This window comes from Lissotriton helveticus, chromosome 5_1, assembly GCF_964261635.1.
Source record: "Lissotriton helveticus chromosome 5_1, aLisHel1.1, whole genome shotgun sequence".
In the NCBI taxonomy this organism is placed as follows: Eukaryota; Metazoa; Chordata; class Amphibia; order Caudata; family Salamandridae; genus Lissotriton; species Lissotriton helveticus.
In genome coordinates this window covers 386673347-386699963 of record NC_136065.1, presented here as the reverse complement: position 1 = coordinate 386699963, position 26617 = coordinate 386673347, and the positions used below count along the sequence as shown (strand labels likewise).

Sequence of the window (26617 nt, the reverse complement as noted above, 5' to 3'; positions counted from 1 at the left end):
TCCTCCGCATGGACAGGATTAAGCTTGTGTCCTGCATGAGGATGTGGAAGAGGTCTTGAAACCTTCTCTGTAAAATGAGCAATGAAAGGAGCCTCTAGTGGTGGGTGTCTGCAGTGTTCCTATGGGTTTTAGCCACTTCTGTATCTTTTTCCAACTTCTCTAAGGCCACTTGTGGGCCGAAGAGATGTTTATCAAAAGGGGCATTTAATAATGTCTGTTGAACCTCTGGTTTGAAACCAGATATATGTAACCTTGCGTGCCTTGGTAGGAGGAAACAGGCATCAATCCCTCTGGCAGCGATATCAGCAGTATCTAGTGCACATCTGATGAAGTGGTTGGAAATTAATTTTCCCTCCTGCACGAACTCTTAACCCTTTTTCTTATGCTCCCATGGGAGCTATTGAAGTAATTTCTCCATCTCATCCCAGTGGGCTCTGTCGTATCCAGCAAGCCCTCTGTACAGGCTCTCCACCAATGATTGGCTGATTGTGCAGCAACTCTTTTGCGTGAGGCATTCATGAGCTTTTACTCCTTTGTCAGGTGGTGGTGCATCACCTGTGGTTTGTGAGTTTTCTCTTTTGCGAGCATTAGACAGAACTAAGGAGTCTGATGGAAGCTGACCTCTAATAAAAATTGGGTCAGATGGTGGTGGTGTATACTTTTTGTCCACCCTAGGTGTATTAATGCGTACTTTAAAAAAGCAGGGGGGTTTTGGGTCTCAGGGATTGTTTTTTTACGACCGCTCACCACTATACTCCCCGGGGGTAACCAAACAAAATACAAATGATAGTGGGGGGTCAAGAGTGAATTTCTAGGTAATCTACTATGTGTAGAAAAGAATAATAATTAGTGGCAGTAGTCCACTAATCAGGATACCTCATTCATGATTGATGAAAATACCCATCAGTAGCTGTTCCTAGGCGCCCTTTTCATCATGTGGGTTCCTTCTAACCATGAAGGATGGTTGTTTCACTCCAGTATGATTAATTTTTACTGGACAAGGACCAATGATAGTCTAACTGGGTCACAGGGAGCTACTGAAAAGCAGTGCGTGGGGGTGTGGTAAACTGCAAAAAGTGCAGGATAGTGATGTATAAAATTAGATAACCATGAGGAAAAATTATTTATTACAGACCTCAATGTTTCTAAGGATTAAAAGAGTAGTGCGAGATTGGTAGTTTCACCTAATAGCTACCAACAGGTTTTGGTCGACATGTTTCAGCAGATTTGAGGATCACAAAAGTATCCACTGCATTCCTCAGGACCTGTATCGCTACTGCTTGTGATGCGTGAGAAAGAAAAAAGGAAATTTTTCACCTGGGTTCTATTGAAGAATCATTCTCCCAGCTGGAAATTCAAATACAAACAAACATACATAGTCGAAAACAAAGAAAAACATGCAATTAGTATACGTTCGATATCCAAAAAACATTAATTGGTATATCATATCTGTGTGGAGAATCTATAATTCAATTCTCTCTTTAGTACTGTTATTCCTAGTTTTAACAAAAATACCTCTTGATGATATTTAGTTAGACTCTCACTTACCATTTAATGCAGGAGAGTACCGCCTCACCTCACCTGGCTCACAGCGCAGGTAATTGAAGCACCGCTCTATAGTAAAAGGAAGACATACAAAGACATGTCAGCTACAGCTGACTTCACACTTAATCACCACTTTCTCTGGTATGTTTGCGGATCAATGAACAGTTTAGCTCTGTACAAGGCCAAAGCAGGATTATTCGGCATGACAAGAGAAAACCCTCTGATTATAGAAGAAACGGCTTTCTCTTATCCATTTGATGTAGGGCTTGTTTTTGTAAGAAAAGTTGCAAAAAGATAGTCACTGATGAACAAAACGTGGAGGACATACGTGCTGGCTAACTTCTCCACATGTCAGTGACAATCGGTTATGGATATCAATTGTCCACTGTTTTGATGTTTAAAAACATGCGTCCCTGATTGTGTATCACGCATAGTATCTCAACCCCTCTGGGTGGACCACAAATGAAATAATAAACCCGAATGCTGATGCATTTACTGTGTGATCGGTCGCTTTTATGCAGACACGCGATCGACCAATGCATCACCAAAAACAACTGAAAAGCGCGTCTTAGACCTGGCAATAACGTCTATTTCGCCGCTGACTAGTAAACGGGCAGAGAGATGTGTATTCTCCTACCTTCAAAGCGCTAACAAATTGTGCTTGCAAACAATTCAGCTCAATCGATTTCGAGCACCTACGCAATCAAACATGGCATCACTATGGGCGATTGTAAACGCGTCCTCGATCTGATTGCGGCATGTATTGCCGATCACTGACAAACGGGCATAGAGAGATGTTCTCCTACCTGTCCGTCGGTACTTCCAGCGTCCCTCTGGCTGTATGGGGAGGTGACGGGCGCGTCAAACACCATAGGTTTTACTTCCTTGATTGGGCGTGTCTCGTAACATCACGTGACTGCAAGAATTATGGGGCATGTAGTCCGCATTTACTGGACCGACTATAACTATATCGACCACCTGATGACATAAGTGTAGTACATAATGATGACTTGCGCATGAATAAAAACGAGTGTAGTTTGACATTGCATTTAGAATGCCAGTGCCCCTCATGTAAAACCCGGTGTTCATCGTGCACAGTAGGGGTATTGTGGGATATGTAGTTCACATATCGCCACTGCCATGGTTTTTAAATGCGCATGAGTGATATCATGTCCATATAATTAAAATCGACAGTATTTACTCTATGGGCACTCATTAAATGGTACCTTCGGCTGTCGGGGACAAACCAAATTAATCACAATAGTGTCTTGCGCGTGTTGTAGATCATCTCAATTCTAAAGTATGTCTAATGAGTTTGAGATAGTATTTATTGTTATTCCATCGATATTCGATGGTCTATAGCTGATCCTGTTTGTTAGGGACAGAGCAGAAGGCTATCTACTTGGAGTGTGTTTGTATATACATATACCCTCACAATGAGGGAGATTGTTATGTTTGCATATACACACCTATCTCTGGCCAGAACTACTTCCAAGCCCTCCCTAAGGGTATAAGGCCATTACGCATGCTAATATAGGGGAGTTGTATTCAGAGAGACATCCAGGGGATGTCATCGTTCAACCCATCCTTATCTGAGTTAAGGGTGTACACCCATTTCTGCTCTTTCTTAAACAGAAACTTGTTTATATCTGTAAGGTGGCTTGGTATCAGGGGTTGTTCTATCACAGTCCAACGAAAATCATTTGGGCCGTGTCCCACCTCCAGAAAATGATTGGTCATTTTAGTGGACTGTTTCCGACATCTGATAGTACTCTTATGTTCGGAAATGCGTGTCTTCACCTTTCTTGTGGTCATTCCCACATATTTAGAATCACAAGGACAGACTATCAGGTAGATGACATTTTGACTATTGCAATTAGTGAAGCGCCTTTGTTCCCACGGACGCCCACTCCCAATGTCAATAGTTCTTGATTTGGCGGTCATTTGTGGTCCACCCAGAGGGGTTGAGATACTATGCGTGATACACAATCAGGGACGCATGTTTTTAAACATCAAAACAGTGGACAATTGATATCCATAACCGATTGTCACTGACATGTGGAGATGTTAGCCAGCACGTATGTCCTCCACGTTTTGTTCATCAGGGACTATCTTTTTGCAACTTTTCTTACAAAAACAAGCCCTACATCAAATGGATAAGAGAAAGCCGTTTCTTCTATAATCAGAGGGTTTTCTCTTGTCATGCCGAATAATCCTGCTTTGGCCTTGTACAGAGCTAAACTGTTCATTGATCCGCAAACATACCAGAGAAAGTGGTGATTAAGTGTGAAGTCAGCTGTAGCTGACATGTCTTTGTATGTCTTCCTTTTACTATAGAGCGGTGCTTCAATTACCTGCGCTGTGAGCCAGGTGAGGTGAGGCGGTACTCTCCTGCATTAAATGGTAAGTGAGAGTCTAACTAAATATCATCAAGAGGTATTTTTGTTAAAACTAGGAATAACAGTACTAAAGAGAGAATTGAATTATAGATTCTCCACACAGATATGATATACCAATTAATGTTTTTTGGATATCGAACGTATACTAATTGCATGTTTTTCTTTGTTTTCGACTATGTATGTTTGTTTGTATTTGAATTTCCAGCTGGGAGAATGATTCTTAAATAGAACCCAGGTGAAAAATTTCCTTTTTTCTTTCTCACGCATCACAAGCAGTAGCGATACAGGTCCTGAGGAATGCAGTGGATACTTTTGTGATCCTCAAATCTGCTGAAACATGTCGACCAAAACCTGTTGGTAGCTATTAGGTGAAACTACCAATCTCGCACTACTCTTTTAATCCTTAGAAACATTGAGGTCTGTAATAAATAATTTTTCCTCATGGTTATCTAATTTTATACATCACTATCCTGCACTTTTTGCACTTTACCACACCCCCACGCACTGCTTTTCAGTAGCTCCCTGTGACCCAGTTAGACTATCATTGGTCCTTGTCCAGTAAAAATTAATCATACTGGAGTGAAACAACCATCCTTCATGGTTAGAAGGAACCCACATGATGAAAAGGGCGCCTAGGAACAGCTACTGATGGGTATTTTCATCAATCATGAATGAGGTATCCTGATTAGTGGACTACTGCCACTAATTATTCTTCTTTTCTACACATAGTCGATTACCTAGAAATTCACTCTTGACCCCCCACTATCATTTGTATTTTGTATTAATGCGTACACCCTCAGGATATTTAAAAATATTGTCTGCATGGCACATCATACCTTTTAATAGGGGAAGAGACAGATGTTTTTTGTGTATTCCCTAATGTTTTAAATAAAAAGTCTTCTTCAAATGCTTCATTGTGTAAAGTGACCCCATGATATGCAGCTGCTCTAGCTATAAGCTCTTGGCATGAGGTGTTCTCATCTGGGGTGATGGTTATGCAAGATAAAGATCGAGATCTGTGTCTTGTGGAGGATCTATATCTTAATCCTGCCAGGTGTCTGGTGGAGCTGGATCATTATCACCCCGGAATACTATGTCTGGGTCAGTGATAGAGGGTTTTGAGGTGCATAAGTTACCAAAGGTATGGGTGAATGTGGTGCTGGAGAAGGAGGAGGAATAGGATGCAGGGGATAGCTAGCTATGTCCTTTTTCTTTTTTATAGGTATTTCCTCATGAAGTCCTGTTGGAAAGCAGTATTCCTTTTGGGAGATGGTACTGACGCAGGTTTAGTTATAATGCGTCCAGTTTCTTTTGCTTTGGATCAAGTCTTTCTTGCATTGTTTATAAAATGGGCTCTGGAAGTGTTGTAGCAGCAGATTTCTGATTCTATACCGAATTTTTCAGAACCAAAGTGGTTTTCTCTTTCAATGCCAATGGTTTGGGAGCCGAAGAGCTGTTGTCTTAACCTGAAGCGGAGCTGGAAGGCTTTGTTTCAGCTTTCGGTGGGGAGCCAGAGGGCGGGGGTTTGAAGCGGACTCTCGATGCCTACCATGGCTGGACAGCAGTGGGGCCCAGAAGCCATTTATTGTACCGGCATGAAAAGATTTTGTGTGGGCAGGTGAGGGGTTTGGGTACTCACAACACCTTGACCTGGCAAAAGATCACGTGAAATTGATCTCTAGTTTTGTGTCAGAATCTTGAAAGGCAAAGGCCTCTACTTCTTCGGCACCTGACACTTCCATGTCTTCCGTTTCGATATCTTCTTAGTCAAAGAAATTGGGAGTATGTTCTGCCTTTGCATCCCTCTGCGTCGAGCCAGATTATACTGTACAGTCTTTTTAGATCGAAACGACCAACAGGCCTCACAGTCTTCTTCTTTGTGCTCTCACAAGAAGCACTATTGCAGACTTTTTGAAGGTCGGTGTGCGGGTACTTGGAGTGGCACCGAGGGCAGAACTTAAACGAACTCCGTTCCACCAGCAAATTATCTTCGATGGAGTTGGTATCCAGTGTAACTTAACCGGACGGGCTAGGCCCGAAGGCTATGGTTAGTGTATTCCGACCCGAATTGGTGAAAGTGTTCTGATAATTGATACGGGCGGGATAGAAAATGAGTTCGAAACAATGCCAACAAGGGTAGAGAGGCTTGCGCCCGATAGGATCCCGAAAATGGTCTCAACCCAGACCGCTGCCAAAAACGTCTGAACCCGATGGCAGACCAATCTAACAATTGAGTCGATACCCACGCACACTTTTACCAAGAGGAGGAGTCACCTTACATCGTGACTCTAAAGACTTCTTCGAAGAAAAACAGCTTGTAAACATACGGAATAAACACTAGATGGCAGGAGTATGGAAAGCATGTGTATCTACAGCCACACATGCCTCAAAAATATAATTAATTATCCATCTTACGATGACCTACTTGGTGACTGGCTAATCTATGTGGAGTTTTGCGCATTACATTAAACAGAGTTATTTTGTACTGGAAATGGATTTTTACCAGTCAATGTTATGCAATAGTGTCCACTGTACATCTAATGTATGCAGTTTCATTTCTGGAAATTATTGAGGTAGTGGACAATGGAAGTGGATATCTGGTAATGAAGTTTGAATATGTTTTTTCTGTGGTAACAAACAGACCAACTGTAGGCACCCCCTTTTTTTAAGTATTGTTGAGATACTTTGGGATTCATCTCCTACTCATGTATTTGTTGAGGCATCCTGCTTAATAGGTCCACAAAGTCATTCTCAAATCTTGGCAGATACTCAGCTGGAAGCAAAACCTCCTGACAAATATCCCAATACTATATTAATTGTGCCAATGTGGACAGTTGGGGCCAGTGAGTGCCCCTTTGCTTTTTGAGATTAAACATCGCAGTTATATTGTCTGTTTGCATGAGAACTGGCTTGTTGCGAGTAAGTGTGTAAACTGCTCTGAGTCCCAATTGGACTGCTGTAAGCACCAATAAAATGAAGGCATTTTCTGTTGTTGCTGCGTTTAGATGCTTGGAAAGGTCAGGTTCCAAATGTGGACTCATCCCTGCCAAGGAGGCATCCGTGATAATGGTCAGCTGTGGTTGAGGGTTGACAAATGACCTGGCCAGTAACAATTTTTTTTGTTGTTCTACCATTTGAGATTGTGTTGAAATCTGGGCTTTACCAACACTTTCCTTTGAGCCATCGCTTGTGAACATTGCCTGGACAGACGTTGTAATGGGCACAAGAGAAGTTAGGCATTTAGAAATACTGCAATACACATAAATGTTATCCACAACAATCTCATGGTCATTCTCACTGCCAAAGGATGCAATGTCTACAAAAGAATAAGCAGCCTTTGAAATGCTATCACTCTATCTTGGTAGGCACTGACTTTCCATATTACTGTGCTTAGTATGGCTCCCAAAAAGGGTTTTAATTTTTGAGGGAAGAGATGTGATTTTTTGGCATTTACTGTAAAGCCTCGTCTCTGAAGCAGTAGAAACACCTGATGAGTGTATGCCTGGCACTGATGGCTGCTGCTCTTTATCAGCCAGTTATCCAAATATGGAAAGACATGAATAGCACTGTTGTGCAAGTGTCCTTCAACCAGAACTAAGCATTTGAATGCCCTCTGTGAGGTTGTGTCCACAAAGGATAGCACTTTGAACTGGGAGTTTAGTGCCCGAGGTAGGATGATGTGCGGGATGAATGGGGATGTGGACGTGTCCTTGAGATCAAGGATCGCTATATAATCTTCTGTGCATAACAGCAGAATGATTTCCTGGACAGTTGCAATTTTGAAATGCTCTGACATTATGTAATGGTTTAGTGTCCTGAAGTCTTGAGTTGGCCTTAGAATCATGTATTTCTCTGGAATGAGGAAGCAAAGAGTGCATGCCCCTTGACCCCTTTGGTGCATCAATACAGGTTATATCGCACCCTTGTTTAGAAGTGATTGCACCTCCATTTGCAGGAGCTTTTGTTGTTCTTGACTGACTGCATTACTGCAAGGTGGGGTATTAAGTGGAGTGTAGCGAAACTCCAAGCAGTTCCTCTTTGAGACAGTTGATAGGTATGCTCATCTGGTGTTATTTCCTCCCACTGAAGGATTAGTCAGATCATTCCTGTAGGAAGGTAGATCCCTGACTATGGTTGCCCCCAAGTTTTTGCCTGGTGTTTTGCTGGTTTTCTGACTTAGTTGACCTGGGGCCCTGCCATTCAGGACCCCAGGCCTCCTGCTCTCTCTGTAAAATGGATTCAATGTACCTTAGGTACATATCTAATTGGATACTGAGTCACCTTATCAGTCCCTGTACAGTGTACCTTAGGTACCCAGGGCATAGGTGTACCCAGGGCCTACCAGGGGCTGCAGCATGTATTATGCCACCCCTGGCTGGCCATCCAAATCTGACACAACTGGCTGCACGACAGCTGGGGCAAGGTGGTGTAATCACCCTTTGCTTTAGATATAGTATACCTATATCTAACCCTAAAGTGGACACATGTATTCCTATCAGTCACTCCTATGGCAGGCCTTAACAATCCTGAAGGCAGAGTGCTTGGAATCATGTGAGATGGTGCTCTGGCATGAGCTGAGCCCATTTGCAGCTTGCGGAACCACGTCCTAATAGCTGTTCCATGATAACGCATACCATATACTCTTAAGTGCATTATAATCCTCGCGGTTATATGCCAACTCTGGTATCGCTTTATCAAAACATGTCGAGTAAGGTGTCATACGAATTGGAATACTAACCCCTCGCCAATTCTGGCGACGGGGTTAGCATTCCACCCTTCTAGAGGGACACGACATGTATGTAACCTGTAACCCCGGTTAAAGTCAGACATAGCTTCAGCTCCACAAGATGGATGCTGCCACCGAGACACAAGTCTGCCCTTCTGCTGCTGGGAGTCCTCCCAGCACAGGAGGCAAGGACAAAGGGTTTCCTGCCAGGGGCGGTGCCAGCACCGTCCCAGACAGGATTTTGTGTATTCTAGGTAGGCAGGGCTTTAGAGGAAGGTGACTGCAAGTGGCACCCCGGTGCTCACTGTGCATATGCCGGTTAGAACCAGTTCCAGGGGCACACCAGCCCCTGGGCTGGGGAAAGCCCGGCATGGGAGAGGGGTGTAACCACCCCCCTCCTAGTCCCACCCATAGGGCAGGACTTAGTCGCGTGCCAGCCCCCTTTTTCAGGATAAAGGTAGGAACTGGCCCCCTTCCAAATCAGATCATCTTTGAATCCTGAAACTACTTTCCACGAAAGGAACTCAAGACTTCTTCCCAAGATTCTCCCTTGTGACTAAGGAGTAGTCACCCTGCAGCAGCAGGCACCAAGCAAGCATCGCGGTTTGTTGCCAGTCTCTCCTTCGGATCAAGACTGCTCCAGCACGACGAGAACCGGCTTCCCTGGCACCTCTGACCTCAACCTACATCATCAGCCCAGCTGTGATCCGTGGGTGTGACGAGACCTCGGGGGACCGGCCATCTTCAGAACTGCACGACGCTTGTCCAGCACGACCACCGAGTGACCCTCGACCGAGTGCTTTGGGGTAAGGGAAGCCCCGACCCTGAGCAGCTCCAGCACCGAAGTTCAGCCCCCCTGCATCCACGAGATCTGCGTGGGGCCCTTCTGCTTTTTGCTGCTCACCGCGTTGTCCAGGTCGCTTGCCCGTTAGCTAGTGGCCCCCTCACGACGCTCCACGACGACAACTACTGCTGGTCTGGTTGCTCCGGACTAGCCCTTGCTCCCCTCCAAAAGAGGAGCACCCTGGACCCTCCCGGTCCACTCAAGACGCCATTTTAGGTTCACCGCGTGGGCCTTGCATTTGCCAAGACTTGTTGCCCAATCCTGGGTCCAGCGACGTCGACAGCAAGTATCTTCGTGGGACAGCTCGCACCTCCATCCTGGTCGCCGACAACGCCTCCTGGTCCGAGAGACTGCAGAGCCCAGCAGCGCCCACTCACCTGGCTGAGGTGACTTCGTCCGGTGCCATCCTGGTGCCCACTCAAATCACTGGCTAGTGATTCAGAACTTGGTCCCCTCTGCTTACAGGTTTCTTCTTCCCTGATCCAGGCTTGGATCACCACGAACTCCTTCACTGGCCGCCTGCCAGCAACTTCTTTCTTCAGGCTCCTGGATCTTCAACGAGGGTTTCCGACGCAACTTCAACCCTATGCAGCCGCAGCCCCTGGGCTAGGTAACCTGAGTACTCCGGTGCTCCAGCGTAGTCCAACACCCTAAGTGTTCGGATCCACTCTTGTTTTCGATCCACCTAGTCGGGTTCGCCCGAGAACAGTAACTTTGCAACTGCTAGCCTCCATAGACTTTTTCCCGCCTTACGCGTGAGAGTTTCCACTCTGCACACGACGTCCCTAGGTCTCCTGCTAGTAATCTAAAGGTTCAGTAGTCCAGTCCTAGCGATTCTAAAGCCTATGAGAATAGTACTTACCTGCTAGTAATTTCGCATTCCACTTTTTGTGTATATGGTTTTTCGGGCCCCTCGGGCATTTGTTTAAATTGTGCGACTTAAAGTATTTTCCTAAGAGTTTTGTTGTGTGCTTAGCTCCCTGACTCATAAAGAGTTCAGGGTAGTCTTGTTATAAATAAATATCTGTTTATTTTCATAACAACTTGTGTGGTGTCCTTTCACTTGGTGTTCAAGGGGTAATGTGATGGTAAAACAGCTGGCTTAACACGCCCTCTAGAGTCTTAGCCTTAGACTGCTCGTATCCATGCTACTAGGATAGCTGGTCTATAAGGTTGACTTACAACCAATCATCAATAAGGGTTGTTTGGACTGATACATAGTGATCACTAGAATTAGTGAGCACTGCATATCAGGCCAACTTCTCACAATTCCCCAGACAGGTGTTCGGTGATCATGGGAATGGTAGGCGAGTCATTTCTATTAAGCGGAGTCGTGCTTTCCCTTGGCCGCCTCCTCTTTTTCCTCTCCCTTTTCGTCTATGGAGTAGGTTTTCTGAGGCTATCCATCCTGAAAGGACTGTTGTTACTGAAAACCAGGTTACTGTGTATTTGCTGAAGCTTTGGAACTGCTCTCGCTGCCGAAAACCAGACCTGCTTTGTTTCAGTCTGGAGTTCACCTACAGCCTTGGCTCGGTCAGTGTTATTTTTTTTTCTTCATTCAAGCATGAAGTCCACTTTTGGCCCAAACAAGTGCTCCCCATCAAAAGGGACACTGGTAAGGTACTGCTGTACCTCAGGGCAAAATAATGACACCCTGAGATGACGTTGGTGTTTGTTCTTCGTGACAGGAGTGTCTGCTCTATCTAAAGCACAATGTAAGTTGGCACTCAAAATTATTTTGCCTTCCTGAACCAAATTTTTGTCTTACTTAGGACAGTCTTCTGACAGATGTTGTTTGCATCTCTCCTTGTCTGATGGCAAAGTCTCTCCTGTGCCCTGAGCAAACATCCTCTTCCTAGCTGTATGTACAACTAGGAAGTTAGGCAGTAAGTGGCATCTTGTGTAAAGTTGGTCATGAGGTGCTGGCGTGGGCTTTTTCCCACCTTTGGTGTTACAACCCTAGCTTTTACAGGGTCTTTGAAATTTTCTGTGGCACACTTAATCATGCTCTTTAGTATGGGTGTCAACCATTCCGTCCTGAACAAGTTCTCCACCAAGTAATCGTCCTCCTCAATGACATGGTTTCACTTTAATGTGACTTGCTGCCCTCTGGATGACTGCATAGTAGTTTGCTAGATCTTCTGATGGTGAACACTTTCTCCTGAGGGTCCAGGATGCAAACCTGCCAAGGACTGTCACCCAAGGATCTTGGGCACTGACCTCAGTGCACTAGAGTCAATATGGTGAAAGTGAATGCTCTGGTAGAAGAAAAACAGGACTTGGTAGAGGCACGGAGCTAGTGTCCTGTCAGCATTTTTCTTAGGGATAGGAAATGAGCTATGCTTTCAAAGACGGTCTCCACAACAGTCAACTTCCCACTCTTAAGAGGTGTTTTGGTCTGTACCTTGCACTCATTTGTGGTATTGCCCCGGATTGAGGGTTAATGTAAATCTTTCATTGTCGGACATAAGGCTGTTTAATTAGACCGATGGTTGAGGTCGGTTCACTCAACATCAAAGCAGTGGTGAAACATGCTTTGAAGTGGACTTCAGTGCCGAAGCTATGGTTAGGTCCCTGAGGCACAGAAGGTGTTGGCTGACTGAAGATTGGTGCCCTGTGCTTGTGGCTGCTCTGGAGTGGTGGCAGTGCAGAGCAGGCTGAGGGGCACTGGTCAATGTCATTTGCTGAGGTGTCTTCAGTGCAGTCTCTGGGATTGAAACTCCTTTCTCTCAACACCGATGTCCAGCCTGTACTCAAGTTGAGCCGCAGAGGGACGATCTTCGGATGGTGTTGAAGGTGTGGTGGTCTATGGTACAGGTTAGGTCTTAAGTGTAGGCTTCAATGGAGCCCCTAGAGACGATTCATGTCTGTAGTCCGAGCTCCTTAAGAACACAATTTCTGAGTTCTGATCTCTTTGGCTTGCCAGAAAACTGGATGTCTTTTCCCATTAAAGCAGATTCCCTACATGTTTTCGGAGCTTGGACTAGCTGTAGGACCTTGGAGCTGCATTCTATATTGCATCCATGATCTTCCCGTTGACATTTCCTGCTAATGACTAATACACTACTGCTCTACTAATTCTTCAAAGTGGAGGACCGGTTTCTGGACCGCTAGGAATAAGCTCACAGGACCTAGATTTCAAAGACCACTTGAATTTCCGACGAGTTTGTAACAACTTTCATCACTTTTAGTGAACTGTCTTCTAAGGTTAGTTCAAAAACACTTCACGATTTTCACACCTGCACTCTTCAGGTTTATATGGCAGGTTCGGGTAAACCCATAAACTTTATGAGATAGTAACATGTATGCCTTTGAAACTGATATTGAAAGTAAAATGCCAAAGCTACTATTAAACCTACTCATCAAAGGTTGCAAAACAATTGTGGCTTGGGATAAGCTCTCCAATGCTACAAAAAAAGCTGTACTTTCTGCCTTCAGGTGGTTACAACAGGGCCATGTATGGCAAACAAACTGAACATATTTTGTGAACAACTCTAATGGCATTAGTGAGTTAAAGAAATATGTAAAAGGTCAAGATGCAGAATCCACCAGATTCTAAGAAGCTTTTAAAGTATTATTGAAGATCAAGCACAAACAAAATCAGTTGAGTACATATTATATAAAGGATTAAGCACAAGAACTAAATGCTGACGACTATGGGTCTCACCTTAAAATCATTGATGTGCAGGAACTCATCAATGATGGCCTTTGATTTCTTCTCCATCTCTTCTTCAGGTAAGGATGACTTTTCCTGCTCTGGTGCAGGAGCGACCCCAGATTTGACTTTTTCAGGATCCAAAGACACAACACATATTATTGAGAAAAAAGTGAAGTAATATAAGTGTAAATAAAGTAGAAACACATAACAAATATGCACGTTATACAAACTCTGTGATTTGAGGTGAAACTTTGATGTCCAACACTTAAGTGATCTGTGATCAGAGGGTTAGAGCTCCTGTCAAGAGTGTATTTGTTATGTTTTCAGACTGTGAGAGACCTGTTAAGAGCTCAGTTGATCTGGTACTGAGGGAGTGCAAAGGGACACAGTAGAGTTATTCCATATGAATGCTGAAGACCAGCACTCCAACAGTTCTCAAAGGCTCCGTAAGGTAGCCTTGACTCACCTTGGTGATTCCGCAGAATGCTAGGTTAAAGAAAGAGTTCTGGGTGGCATGGTAAAGCTGTACCATCCTGCCCTGTAGATTTTTTCTGGATATCACTGACTGTCCCCCTCCTGTGAGCTTGAATTTCATGAACTGTCAACTGAAAAGTTGCATCTTTTTTCTTTTCTTCTTTTCTGTCCAACACAACACGGGCAGTGCTGTTGTGGGCCTATATAACTTCGGCCAGGCTTTCAGTGTGTTCATGTTTCTGCCCTGTCCCGTTTCATTTAATCTGAATCTCATCCACTGGCCCCTCTGTTACATGGGAACAGTCTTACCTTTTACAGGTATGTAGACATTCAGGTTCACTTGAATATACAAGGTAAAGAAGAAAGAACTGCCCCATAAACACCAAGGACTGGATGCTGGGCACTGCTGGACGAGTATTTCGCAAAACGAAATCCTTCAAAGTCTTGAATTCTACTCACACAGAACAATCTAAGAAGCTGGAACTGTTGTCTATTGAACTATTCGTTGGGTCTAAGCCCCTAACCCACTTATGCTCAGGTTGGTGAGAATTCTAGAGAACTTTGGTTGACTTGTGCTTCATCTGTGTCCAAAGTCTGTCTTCACCACATAAAAATCCTAAGTAGTACATTTGCTTTTCTCAGAGTTGTTATTTTCCATGCAGTCGGGTCTAGGCTTAGTACAGTAATATATTTTATTGGTGTTTGACCCAAAAACTACTACTAGACAACAATATAGCCATCAGCTCAGGTACTGTCTGGATGGATGACATTTGAGAACTTGTCTGTTAGATTAGGAGAGGTGCACTGGACTCTATTATACATTTTTAAAAAAGGTCACTTTTAAAGATCATTGCTTTATACATCACATCTTTGACAGTCAGACAGCAGGATTCCAATGGAAAATCTAGGCTCGACCTGTTATGAGAGGAAAAACATTTAGTCTCTACAGTCCCAAGAGAAACCTTCTGAAGAATGTTGGAGCTGTACAAATAGCCACACAGATCAGATCTGTCCACAGATGACCAGGAGAAAGACAAAATGTACTCCCTTTGTGAATGAAATGGCCTTTGCCCTCTCAATTTAGGCTAAGCAGGAACTAGCAAAGGTGGGGCATGACTGACATTTCAGGGGCACAAGTTGGTTAATCATCCATCAAGCTCCCCTAAGATCTGTGCTTACCTTCATCATTCATCTGTAATATATTAAAGGTGCATATATGCCAGTGTGGAGGGAGGTTCGGAGATGGTGAATAGAGGGGATCGCACAGATCCTATGTACCTGTTTCAAAAGACGATTGCTTCATTTATGAAGGCAAACAATATTTGACATACCAAGCTGGAAATAATCTTTTTGAGACACTTTACTGAAGCCTGTTGGATGGAGGGGGTTGTCGGAGGTCATCTGTATACAGTATGTCGTCCCCCCAGCCTCGAAAAGACTAATTTGAAGGGAGGTGTGTTAAGAAGTAGTCTTTTCAAAGCAGGCCCACCACATTGTGCAGCATGCCCATGGAAGCCAACTAGACTTCACCATTTGCCAAGTCATCTGTGAACTACAAACACATTTAATACATGTTCCACACATGACATTAGTAAGGGAACCCAGAAAGTGGGACTGGACAAACCTTTAACCAAAGAGATCCTGTAGTAACTATTCTCCCAGGGGTAAATATTCAAAAATGCCTGTGCCCGTGATTATCAATTCAGTTGGTATTCATTGCATAGCCTGCGTTGGTGGATCAGCAGTCAACTTCACTCTGAAATGGGATATACACTTTGGTAATCCCATCAGTCATCAGATTACAACTCTGATGACAGGCAGTAAAATAAAAGGGTCATCTCGAGTGGCCAGCACGATTGTCACCCATGGAAAATATATTTAGAATAGCTCTTTTCTTGTGGAGATAAGTGACCTTATCTTGAACTGAAGGACTTTCTAAGTATTGTGAAACCCTGTTCTCTGTGCACATTTAGTTCTTACTAGTGGACTAAAACAATGGGTAGTGTTGGTACATGAGGCACATAGCTGAGGAATCAGAGGCAGCGTGTGCTTTTGCACACTGTGCTAGGTGCCCAAATTGAGAGAGTACTTCAGAATTCATATCCGATTTGATAATATAGAGATTGTACTCTTGTCAAGTGCAATGTTGTCCACCCATCGTGGGTGGCTTTTGTGTTGCATAAAACAAATAATACCCTTGCTCTTTTCAACAAAGGGTTAATTAATGAATATGTTTGTAGCTTTAACCAAGGGCCAACTCTCCAACTGCAATTAGTCCATCATTTTAGTTCATATAACACTAAACACTGTCAGGTGGTATTTGTTTGGATTTCTGGTGAAGGACGGCTGCAAAGTTGACCGATTGGAACGGGGATTTAAGAGAACTATAACATTTAGTCAAGCTGCCTTATGAGGGTGGGCATTTGGATGAATACCAATTCCTTGCTGTTAAAATCAAGCAAAACCAAGGAGCCAGTGTTTTAGGGTCCTTCGGGTTGGTCCTTTTCATGGGGGCCTCAGACACTAGGGTCCTGTCCTAAACTGAAAGATACTGCCCGCAATCTAGATGTCCGGTTTGACTCTAAATTGTCATTTGAACCTCATAAAAGGATTCTAATGACTACTTGCTTCTTAATCATAAAAGAGCTCAAAAAAAGAGAAAAGATTTTACCACTGATTACTCAAAACTCAAGGCAGCTATTAACACAAGCCTTGATTATTAGCAGGTTTAACTACTGTAATGCTCTGTATGCCAGTCTCTAAACCTGTTTTATAGATTGCGGCTAATCCAGAACGCTGCTGGCAGATTGGTATTTGGCATTCGGAAATTTGACAGTGTTTCCACTCAATTTAAAAAACTTAATTGGCTCCCCGTACAGAACAGATGCTAATTTAAAGCACTCTGCTCGTCTCGCAAAGTATTCTATCTAGTGTTCGGTAAAAAAAATACAGTGTGAATATGTTCAAAAAGTACATCCTGTCCAGACTGCTTTGCTCTGCCTCTGCCAACTTAGTAATTGTCCCCTAAGGTCCGGGGTACAAAAATGTACAGACGAGCTTTTTCAGTGGCCTGGAAAAAAACTGCCGATTGAATTACGTCCTGAAACCTATAAGCTAAAAATGCGCAGGACTCTAAAAACATCCATTTTCACAGATAAGTTATAATTATTAGACACTTGGTTGTCTCAATTCATGATCTGAACATTCTGCGCAATTGTACTGCAAAGCTTAGACGCCTTACCATAGCGCCAAGACACTAGCGGGTAATGGCGCGCGCTATAAAATAATAAATAAATAAATAGCCTCTGCATTTCTCAGAGCTGCTTCTCCTACCCGTCATCTTGGTCTTGGCGCGCTCGGCCTCGGCTGTGCTACGCTCCAGCTCCGCGTTTCCTGTCAGTTGCTTCACGGTCTCCAGGGTCTCTCTTCGCTGCTCCTCTTGCAGTTGGTTGTCCAAGAGCTCTTTGCTGCTGCTGCCCCGGTGGAAAGCGCTAGACCTGGCAGGCGACGGTGCAGACGGCTTGTCTTTCTTCTCTCTATTGGAGCTTCCTCTGTCGAGAATCAAAAAACACGCATTTCAGACACACGCCGGGGCAAACAGACTCCATAAATAAACGTGCGGGGTCTCTGGCCAAGACACGCTGGATTTATCAGGAAGGAGGTGGTGTGTGAAAGTGTGAGGCGCACAGGCATTCAGAAATGGACAGCCAGTGCTTTAAATGGGCCGGTACGGTACAGAGTACCGGCACTTTATTTTGAGGGGGGGGCAGTACCGGCACTTCTGACGAGTGACGTGAGGAGTGACGTAATACTTTTAATTGGAGAATACAGGCACTTCTTACAAACAAGCAGGTACTCTGGTGCAGAGTGCCTGCACTTCTATGTTTCCATTTCAAGCTCAGCGTATAGCAGTTATCCAATTCACTCGTAAAACTGCACAGATTACAATGGATGTTAAAAGCGTTAAACGACCGTACCGCAGGGGCGGTGGGTGACATGTGAAAGTGGGGCGGCGCAAAGTGATTTGCATACAGCACCGTAGTGAGCGAGCCCGAACTCCAAAAGGGGGGGGGGGGGGGTTGGGGTACCCCCCCCAGAAAAATTTGAAAAAAAAGAAGAAAATCATGCTTTTTCAAGCACATTTGAGAAAGCAGGAAGGTTAATAAAGCAATTGTGAAAGTGCAGTTATTACATTAATAGATGGCTTAACATAGGTAGCTGCTTATTCAGTATAACCACAGAGCTTCATACATTCCGTCCTATTACGCTCAGGTGCTGAATTCAGACTATAAGACTTTCACTCTACTTGTTGGAATCTACATGAGATCGTGTTAGTCCAGTCAGTGGCGAAGACCAGATCCCCCCATAGGGTTCTGACTCTTACACAGTGTTACCTCATATCCACGCCACAGAATGAGACTCATGCAAGGTGTCCCCTCATGGCCACTCCTTGGGATGTCAATCATTCAATCAAAGATTTATAAAGTGTCTTACCTATAAATTTGCCAGACCATGTACAAGTTATCCACTTAGCTGTGACAATGTCATTGTAATAGACATAAAGATCCACAACAGGAGCCTCAGCAATACCAGCGTAACCTAGGAAAGAACTGCAACAGAAAGTGTTGCCTCACAGCCTCAATATTGCTGCTGCAGAGAGAAGCCCATAGACGATACGTCACCTCTTCCATTGGAGTGATAATCTTCCTCTGTTACAATCACAAAGAAGGAAATGGCTGTGGCGAAAACGTCACTTGATGACACGTCACAGCCTCCACTAGAATGGAAACCTTTTATACATCCTACTTCAATGAAGAAAATGCCCCCCGGCATGAGCGCCACTACACACTTGCTTTTTGTGTGGACACACTTCTGATGCACTCAGTATAGGCAATGCCTCTCAGGAAGACTAGACCAGTCACACGATACACAATATGCTATACATCAACAATCCGATCATCTGTTGACCCCTGAATCTTAACACGACCAACAGACCATAATGAAGATACACTAGGCTACTTATTATAACACTCACAGCTCAAAAGAACACCTGCAACTTGTCTTTTTTTGCACCATCTAGTGGCACCACCTTCAGGACGTCGACAGCCACCATGCATCACATATGGCTCTGTCCTAACATACGAACAGCAGCTAAACTCTAAACCTCACCTGTTGATGTTTACAACTAAATTCGTCAACTATCGAGAGACTGCTGAAAAACTTTAGTTTGCTGGAACATTAAATCATAGACCTGCAGAAACTACCCCACCTGGGATTTTCGGCCATATATGTTTATATATATGCACCAGTGAAGTAACTGACCGAGATTCATGCGCGCAACCAGAAATACATTTTTTTAAATTAGTGATAAGAAACAAAAAGGTAAATATAATAAGCACAATATATAAATGCTTTTTAATTTTGCATGGGTCGATCAGAAAGGCGTGACGAGTCAAGGTCCGGCCCGCGATCGATTGCTGGCACTCCACACCTGCACAGGTGAAACGTTTTGAAAACACTACCAGCCATTGCTCGGAAACATTCTAGACTAGAGTATAAAGCCGCGCGAAAAAGACGGTGTGTCGGGTGAGTTTATCCTACGCTTTCAGAGGTGCTAAAGTCCATCATCAGACACCTGCAATGAATTGTGCACCCACCTCGCAGCCAATTTCTGCCACAACCACCACTTACCCCTCCTTTCGCCCAGACAATAAAAAGGGAGAGGGAAAGGCTAGGCGCGTCGACGGTCGCGTCCTCTCAGCGCTTTGCAACGAGGGAGCCCCAGAGCCGGCGGCCCGTCCCTCTGTCTCCGCGCCACGGTCCCCAAAGAGCTGTAGTGTGTGGCATTACAGAACTTACATATACATTAGTGAGGCTGGGAATGGAAGTGGAACTTAATGTCAATTATTAAATATTTTAAACATTTTAAATTAAATGAAAAACATGTTGTGCTCTCAAATTTGAACATCAAAATAGCATTGGTTAATATGTGGTGATTCGCGTCATCAATCGTGATGGACAGACCCGTGGAAGCTTACATGGAAGTGCATAAAATATGCAATAAGAAACACATGTCAGAGCAGCTCTGCAGATAAGCGAGTTTTAAAACGAAAACAGGAGGCAGACGGGCTATTATGAGGGATGGCTGGGAATTTACCACCTTGTCCGATTGAAGACAGCAGAAAAACATCACAACACACACCATGCAGTAACGTGTTAATGCATGTTAATTGGCACTTAATGAGACTGGGCCCTTCCAAAGAATTCCATCACAAACACCAGGCACGTCTTTATTCGAGAGCCTGTCGGCCCGATGCGTGAAAAATGGGCAAAATGCATGCGGCAATGTAACAAAATCACTACAACGAACCACAAAAACGCTTGAACACGAGCTATCAGGGTGATGGGGCCACTAACAACCATCACACTTAGAACCCCCACAACAAGTTTCCACATTCTATATTCCATAATATATCTACATTCTATGTTCTCTTTCCAATCTCTATCCCGCATTTTTAAACACCGATTTCGAATACAGATAATAAAGATAGTTATTCTCGGCCGTCAGACTTACCCGAGCACAGTATTCGGGGAGATTTTTGAAATCCGCCTGCAGAATGCTCCCAAGAAAGGGCAGGGACTCACGACCACGAGGAGGCGAGTCGACTGAACCGGATCCTCCAACGTCAGCAGCTGCGAAATGGCCAATCATTGCATGACTACATTCAAGTCAGACACAGTGATAGGCCATTATGCAGTGCTGCTGAGCAGCAGTGCACCACCCACGCGCGGCCTCCAATAATGGATTGCTGCGCGGTGACCGGCCAATCCTGGCGCTGCATGCAGCGCCAGGATTGGCTAGGGGGGCACACTGTCTGCTCGCCCTCTGCCTTTCCTAACGCTGGGGGCTGGCCTGCCCGGCTAAACCTGCACCACCCTGGTCATTCACTAGGAGGGGGAACTTACTGCGTATGCTTGGGCAAGTTTCAGCCCCAAGCTTCACATGCGCGCTAGGGGTACCTGACTGTCTTTGCTGCTTACAGCGCTGGTGATGTCACACTGTCACTCAAGCTGTGCAGGACAGCCCCCCGGCGCGCAGCAGGTGCTGCCCGGATTCCAGGCTCGGTGACGCAAAAACAAATTACTCCTGGTGGCAATTTATTTCTAAATAAAAGTTAAGTAGTTCAGCAATTCCAGCCGCAGGTCCATGTGGGCTAGTGGGGCTATGCCCCTACGCCCCAATGGACGCACCGCGGCTGCCGTACCGACCAAAAAAGTACACAAAATAGAAGCACATTTTTAGTTTGTTAAAATATTTAGACACTAACATGATATGGCATGACGCATGTGAAGACTTTAACCAAAACGAGTGAAGGGAATTGGACGTGGGGCGATAGATGTTCAAATACAACATGAATAGTGGTGCATTTGAAATAAACACAACCCAAGCACAAGCAGTGTAAGAGGATATGGCGCGGTGGAAAAGGAGACAAGTTTAGGATAGATGCGAGGTGGTCACTTCCCAGTCTAACACTTTAGAGAACCCCGTGTCCCCCAATAACTCTTAGACCACCGCACTCCACGAAAGACAACTGTAAGTATCAGTATAAATCGTTTTTTAAAAAAAAATCTAAGGTCGCCGTTCGCAGATAAATCGGCTGAAAAGCACAGAATGACTGCCATTAACGTGTACAATTGTAGAGAAGAACGTAGAATACAGCCACCTATGTTAATTAACAACAAGCACAAATTGGAGCTTGCAATGGAAACACGCAGTAGATTGGCGCCCAGAAAGCACTACGTCTGTAGGTATTCTAGTGCAATTGTCGGCTCAGCCTCAGACCTGATTATCGAGTGAGACGCCAGCAGGTCCGGTTGGGGCGCCAGCTGTGGAGACTTTTCCACAGGAGGGTCATGGTGCCCTTAGGAACAAACACTGCATATCAACTGCCTGGAGCTGCTAGCAGGGTGCTTCGCGGTGCATGCTGGACCAAGGAGCAGGTTCAGTTGTGTGTCCTGTTGAAAATGGACAATATATTGGCGGCCAGGTATATCAATTATCTGGGGGGCACCCGACTGAAGGTGATTTCGGATCTCGCGACAAACTTATGGCAGTTTTGTCTAGACCATCACATTTCGGTGACTGCGGAGTATCTTCCTGGATGGGATAATCAGGTGGCAGACTTGCAATCGCGTCCCTTCAGAGATTCAAGTCTGTGGAAGTTACATCCAGATGTTTTTTCTCTGGTGCAGGCCCTTTGGGGACCTTTTTAGGTTTTGCCTGGGGCACGGAGCTTTAGCTCCGCGCCAAGGAGAAATCTGTAGTCTTCAGTAAGGGACACTTGAATCCGCCCTCTGTTCCATTGGCTAGCTCCATAAATGGAGGCTAGCCATTGGAACAGAGATCTGTCCGTCAAGGCCGGACCAGATTCGGGGGCGTTCCCGAGAATTTTTCGCTCTCCGCCCCTCTGTGCGCTCATCTCGGCGGTGGGCGTGTTGTTTTTTTTTTTTCTGTCAGGGCGTGTTCTCTCATTCCGCCGCAGATGGCGCCGGGGCCCGTCGACTTCTCGTTGCTCCAAGAAGTCCAGGTGAGTGCTCTGCATTTTGATTTGATATCCCGCCCCCTTCCCGCTGTCCGTGTGTGCCCCGTTCCCGCCCCCCCGTGTTTCCGGCCCGTAAATGCTTCCGCTGCCCGTGGTCAGGTCCCGCTGTGATTCTGTGTAGACAACGATTAAGTCTGCGTGATAGGCAAGGACTCGAAACAGCCGTAGCCCTCGTTGCTTGCTGTGCACATGGTACGTGAGAGAGAGGCCTTCCCCCAGCCCTCACTCACTCAAGACACTCGCGTATAAGTCAACAGTAACGAACGGGGGCTTGCTGTAAATTATGTGGAATAATGCAGCTCATTTCGGGACCACTCGGAGGGGCTGCGAGGTTCGACTCCACTCGGAGCAGAGCTCACTCTGCCGTGTCCTGTGGGAGGACCCGTACGTGCAGGAGGCTCTGGAGCACCGTAGCCCCGGTGATGTCACCCGCCGACAGAGATGTGTTTCTGTCCTGTGGGGCAGCGGCGGCTGCTGGGAATCCCGTGGCCCTGCCTGCAGCTCTGGGTGTTCGCGATACTGCTGTGCGGGGCTCGCGGTCGCGCCTGCCCGGCATCTTGCCACTGCTTCGGGGATCTGGGATTCCGGGATCTTCTTACACCTTAAAATCATTCCCCAAATCGTCCACGTTCGGCCTTATGCATGCACAAGAAAGTTATACAGTTCTGGCAACAAACACACACTGAGAGCAATACACAAATTCTTGTTGTGTTCATTAGTGTAGATGCCCACACAGTGAAGTGGAGTGCTTCTGGCCGTGGCCCATCGCAGCCCCGCCGCCTGACTGCCTACCACAGCCCGTGGTGTGTATCCTTGTTTTGCGGTGGAGCTCCTGAGTCGTGTTCTAGTGTGCTGACGTTGCATGCATTAGTACAATCAGCCTAGACCTACTGGCTTTGTCACTAATTGTTGTGTCCTTCTTCCCTCTGTCTGCCTGGTGTTTTGTGCCGTTCTGCCCTCCGTTACAATCACCCCCCCCCTCGTTTTTGTGTCCTTCTTCCCTCTGTCTGCCTGGTGTTTTGTGCCGTTCTGCCCTCCGTTACAATCATCCCCCCCCCTCGTTTTTGTGTCCTTCTGCCCTCTGTCTGCATAGTGTTTTGTGCCGTTCTGCCCACCCTTAGAATCACCCCCCCCCCTCGTTTTTGTGTCCTTCCCTCTGTCTGCCTGGTGTTTTGTGCCGTTCTGCCCTCCGTTACAATCATCCCCCCCCCTCGTTTTTGTGTCCTTCTGCCCTGTCTGCATAGTGTTTTGTGCCGTTCTGCCCACCCTTTAAAATAATCCCCCCCCTTGTTTTTGTGTCCTTCTTCCCTCTGTCTGCCTGGTTTTTTGTGCCAATCTGCCCTCAGTTATAATTGTTTCCACTCGTTTTTGTGTCCTTCTGCCCTCTGTCTGCCTGGTGTTTTGTGCCGTTCCTCCACCTGAACTGAGCCCTTTAAAATAAGGCCATGCTCCAAAAAGTACCGCAGCCCCCTGCCCTGAACCATAAAAAACTGCCCCTACCTCCGTGAAGTACTCTGACTCTGCTCCCTACCCTCCCTTGGCACCTAAAACTGTCCCCTGCCATGCAACCTACACAGCCTCGACTTAGTAAACTGTCCCTTCTCTGTGTGCTTCGAGGCAGTAAAATGTAAGCCTAGGCACAAATGGATGGTTGGATTTGTGGGGTAAAGTTTTATTTAATGTGATTTTATGTAGCGCGAACTTTACCCGAAGGTGTCAGAGCGCTTTACATAAGAACCAGTTGCCAAACCTAAGGACTTTGATTTACATGCGTTAAGTAAAAGATACAAACAGGAAAACAATTGAAATGTACTAGATGTAGTCACACAAAGAAGAGACTGTTGATTCTCGTTATATTTCTATATACATATGGAAGGGATATGAATAGATGTACTGCAAGAGTCACATAAGAATGTTAGAGTAGAAAGGTCTACTGCATATACTAGTGGATACAGTCATCTCTATAAAAAAAAAAGTTATATTTAGAGGGGTCGGAGTGGGACGCAGTGGATAGATGGATGCATGATGGATGGATGCATGATGGATGGATGTATGCATGATGCATGGATGTATGGGTGGATGCATGGATGGGTTGTTGGTTGGATGGGTTGGTGGATTGCATAAATTGTTGAGGGATTGGCTGTATATATGCATCTATCCATCCATCCATCCATACACCCATCCATCCATACACCCATCCATGCATGCACCCATGCATGCATGCACCCATCCTTGCATCCACCAACTCATCCATTCAAGCATTACAACAAGAGCCCTCAGCTCTCCTTCGTCTCTCCTCGCCCCCCCTTCCCTGAGCCCGCAGCTCTCCTTCGTCTCTCCTCGCCCCCCCTTCCCTGAGCCCGCAGCTCTCCTTCGTCTCTCCTCGCCCCCCCTTCCCTGTGCCCTGCCCTGCTATTGTAAATGACAATGCCATTTATTTATGTTAAAAAAAAAACAAATAAAAATAATGTCAAGAGCAATGCCAATAGCTCTAACTTTCACAAAGGCAAAACCATTGCATTGTAAATGCTTGTTCAGTGGATCTTTTCGCCTCCATGACTGGACCATCAGGTTCCTCGGTTTTTCAGCTGGAGGCCAGATCTGTTAGCAGTGGCCACGGATGCTTACCTGCAAGACTGGACGCAGGAACACGCCTATGCGTTCCTGCCTTTTGCAATGATCCTCCGGGTGTCTGCCCAGATCAGGAGGCAGCTGGCGAAAGTGGATCTCATCACACCAATTTGGAGGTCACAAGTCTGGTTTCCAGGTCTTCTGGAAGTTTCTTGGGATTTTCCAATCCGACTCCACCACTTTCCACAGTTGCTTCTCAGTCCGGATCAGGTTCCTCATCAGATGGTGCTCAACGGATCCCTGCGTCTCATGGGGTGGAGGATTACAGGAGTAGATGGTCTATCGCAGGCCTTTCGGAGTTCGCTGTGGGCCTCTTGTCCAAGGCCTGAGTTGATGGTACGATCAAGAGATATCCATCAGCCTGGAGACGATAGTGTCGTTGATGTGTGCGACGCGGTTGTGATCCCGTGGGGGCAGACATAGTCCATATTTTGAATTTCCCAGCGAGCCTAGCCCAACAGGGCTTGGCCTACCATTTAGTGAACACTTTTCGATCCGCCATTTCAGCGAGGCATGTGTACAAGCTACAAGGCACTCCAGTGGGTGAACACTCTTTTGTTTGTCGTCTTCTAAGGGGGCTCCGTTTGTTGTTTTCCCCTGAAACACGATACTCGAAATTATGGGATGTTAATAGAGTGCTCAATTTATTTTTGTTTTGGCAATCTAATGATACTTGTCGAGAAAAGAACTATCTACTAAATTGGCAATGCTCCTTTGTCTTATCTCCTGCAGGAGAGTTTCAGATGTACGGGCTCTGGACTTCACGGGCAGAGTTTTTTCTGCCTCTGGTGTGTTATTTACCATTAGACGAAGGACTAAGTGTCACACTAGAGTAATAGAATACCCATAGTTTCCTGACTTCCCTAAACTGTGTGTGGTTTGCTGCTTGAAAGCTTACAAACCAATGACTTTGGAGCAGAGACCTTCAGGGGAGAGACAGCTTTTGATTGCTCTCCGAAACCCACACAAGGTAGTTTCATCTCCGACGATCGCACGTTGGGTGCGATGGGTCATACAAGAGGCTGGCATTAGCCTAAGGCAGTTCGGAGCTCATTCAGCAAGGGGAACGATGGCCTTAAAGGCGTTCACGCTTGGGGCAAGATTGGAGGACATAATGAATGCAGCGGATTGGTCCTTAGATTCAACCTTTAAAAGGTTTTATTTTAAACCTATTATTGACATGGCACATTTGGTAGTAAGTAAGCTTTTATACTAGCATAATCGGAAGCCTCTGGACCTGACATAGAATGAAAAATGTCCTAACTATCGTAACGGAATGTTTCAATTCTATTAAGGACTTTGAGGCGAGGATTATTCCACCCATTCAAATCTTGTGAGAAGACCAGCCCGTTGTGAGTAAGTACACATTTTATTTTGTTATACATTGATGGATGTAATTGCGAATATTGCGGTTGTTTGGATTCTGTTATGGATCAATGCTTCTTGCATCATCTTGTGAAACACTGTCTAAACTTTGGTCATCTAGTGCCTTGCTAACTTGTTTGCAAAGTGGGTTTGTCTATGGACACTGTTGCTTTTCTAGCCCTGATATTTTCTTTTGGTTCCAGGAGCGGATTCCGGGAAACAGGACGGTTAAGACAGGACGGATGGTGTGATCGCACATCGAAAGAGGATGGGTAACGTAATACAGTGGGACTGTATGGTTGACCCAGCGTTGTGATTGGTCCTTGTAGATATGTTGTGCCTTGTTCGTTTCTTTAATCACCAATTTCCCGG

At 45.4% G+C, this 26617-nt stretch overlaps 1 protein-coding gene across 13 annotated transcripts in view; it reads right to left on the bottom strand.

The window, feature by feature from the left end:
* The window catches only part of EIF4G3 (eukaryotic translation initiation factor 4 gamma 3), a 1426031-nt gene that overhangs the window by 222804 nt on the left and 1176610 nt on the right, over nucleotides 1-26617 (bottom strand). For all 13 annotated transcript variants that reach the window (XM_078642564.1, XM_078642569.1, XM_078642559.1 and 10 more), the window contains 2 exons: nucleotides 16980-17197; nucleotides 13182-13297 (listed from right to left, as the gene is read on the bottom strand). In XM_078642564.1, coding sequence (XP_078498690.1) covers nucleotides 13182-13297; nucleotides 16980-17197 — 334 coding nt within the window. The remainder of the gene's footprint in view (nucleotides 1-13181; nucleotides 13298-16979; nucleotides 17198-26617) is intronic.